Consider the following 2,156-nt stretch of genomic DNA (forward strand, 5'->3'; position numbering starts at 1 on the left):
AGAACAAAGAGCGAAAGACAGGAGCCGTCACAGGCAGCTGTTTTGAGTTAAAAACAAAAGACCAAGATCCAGGTGTTTTTTTCTTTAGAAACTCCTGCAGAGCACCTGGCAGGGACCCGGGCTGCCCGTTCTGTCCTCGTCACTTGAACCTAAACCACAACTTGCCACCAGCCAAAACCAAAAATCAAATAAACAAATAAAAAATATATAATATAAAAGATCAACATCACCAGGTAACTTAGACTCTCGTGAAACATGCAGTTCAGGCAGTCCCCTGTTTTCCATCCCGGTCTGGGATCAGGCTGCGTTTCAGATTTAGTGTCCAGAGGGAAATGGCAAATGCCATCTCCCTTTTCCCAGGCTCTGGAATCAGGCAGTCCAAAATAAAACCCAAGTCAAGGGAAGAGCCCCTGGCTGGGGCCAGGGACCTGGGACCGTCAGGGGCTCCGGGTGTTCCTATCCCCAAGGATGGGGGACCCAGCTCAGGGAACCCCCGTGGCCTCAGGGGTGCCCCAGTGTGCACGGCCTTGCCCCCACATTTTTCAGCTGCTCCCTTTGCAAAAACACCCATTTCCAGCCCAAAATCTCTGCAGAGGGGGGAAGTTGAAGGTGTTCCAGAGAGGGAAGCAAGGGGGGGATGCTCCTGTCCTGAGCGAATGCCCGTGGTCCCCTGGGCACTGTTACCCCGCACCCAGCTCCCGTGTCAGGCAGCATCCCTGGGTGCCGCAGTGCAGCCGGTGCCAGGCTGCTCCGGGTCGGGTCAGTGCAGGCCCAGCCACGGTGCCCTTGTCCCTGTGGGTGCCATTGTCCCCGCGGGTGCTATTGTCCCAGCTCATGCCCAGGCTTTGTCCTCCCTGAACAATGGCCGTGGCAAAGCCAACCGCAGCCAGCACCCAAGAGGGAGGGGAGGAGGGAGGGATGAGCCTGGACACCAACCCCCCAAAACTCCAGCAGCCCCTTTCTTTGCAGCTGACAGTTGAGAGCAGCAAAGGGCAGAGACCCCTCTACGCTGCCCTCCACCCTGGCCAGGGATTAAGGTAAATCCATGCACAGGGGTGTAAATCCATGCACAGGGGTGTAAATCCATGAGGGGCACCAAGGGCAGCTGGTCCCACAGCTGGGACAGTGGTGGAATGGGGACAGGAGAGGGTGGCCCTGGTCATGTCACGTCCTCCCCAAAGCAGTCCTGGGGTGTGATGCCATGGGGATATTGTGGTCTCCTGTTGGGATGTGCCCTTGGTCCCTGCATCCTGACGATGCCCCTGAGCTGTGAGGTGAGAAGACAACATGCCAGCGGGGCAAGAGAGCTGGGCGCAGGACTCCTGCATCCACCAGCCCTCCCCTGGGTGACCCCAGCCACGTGCCCACCTTTGATCCCTGCTGAAGGGCACCAAGGCTGTGGGGAGCCCTGTGACAGCCACAGTTACATCAGCCTTTATCTCACCCCAGTCAGCATCCCATCTCCTCCAGCAGCCCCGAAGTCCATGCCTGCCCTCCCCTGGGAGCGCTGCCAGGTCTCTTAGCAGAGGGGTCACCTCTCCCCTCCAAGGCTGGGGGTCCAGAGGGGTCCCGTGGTCCATTTCCGGTGGCCCCGGGAGGGCTGAGCCACTCGGCAGCCCAGCCACGGTCCTTAGCGCTTGAAGGTGGTTTCTGTGGCTGGAAGGTAGAGGGAGGTGGTGAAGGTCCCCAGTCCCTTTGGGGGCTCAGCCTGTCCCACCGCTGCCACTCAGACCGGGTGGACGAACTGGTAGACGAGGCGCTGGGAGATGTCGGGTTTCCGGATGATGCCTTTCTTGTAATACTGCCGGATGGAGCGGCTCAGCTTGTCGTAGTTCATGGCTGGGCGGTTCTTCCGGATGCCCCACAGACGGGCCACCTGCGCTGAGTCCTCAATCTTGAAGATGCCTGGGAGGGGAGCAGGGCATGGGGGGGTTACAGCCTCACCTGCCCCTCTCAGCGTCCGCCCCAGGGCTGCCAGAGCACCCACCCACTCACCTTTCTCACTGCCAGAGGTGGATGGGTTGGCCGGCGCAGGATGAGTCCACCTCGCTGTCCGCCCAGCTGGCATCGCCTCCTGCTATGAGAAGGGGTGGGTGAAATGCAGGGGGAGAGAACTCGCTGCTTTGCACCCTCCCGGGGCCCCGCACAGGACCTCT

At 60.0% G+C, this 2,156-nt stretch overlaps 1 protein-coding gene across 1 annotated transcript in view; it reads right to left on the reverse strand.

Moving 5' to 3' along the window:
• Positions 1-1,726: 1,726 nt before the first annotated feature.
• Positions 1,727-2,156, reverse strand: part of SPDEF (SAM pointed domain containing ETS transcription factor) — a 3,018-nt gene continuing 2,588 nt past the window's right edge. The window contains exons 4-5 of the mRNA XM_010146250.1: positions 2,005-2,071; positions 1,727-1,952 (exon numbers count right to left, since the gene is read on the reverse strand). Coding sequence (XP_010144552.1) covers positions 1,727-1,952; positions 2,005-2,071 — 293 coding nt within the window. The remainder of the gene's footprint in view (positions 1,953-2,004; positions 2,072-2,156) is intronic.

The sequence above is a fragment of the Buceros rhinoceros genome, unplaced genomic scaffold, assembly GCF_000710305.1.
Source record: "Buceros rhinoceros silvestris isolate BGI_N320 unplaced genomic scaffold, ASM71030v1 scaffold21002, whole genome shotgun sequence".
NCBI lineage: Eukaryota > Metazoa > Chordata > Aves > Bucerotiformes > Bucerotidae > Buceros > Buceros rhinoceros.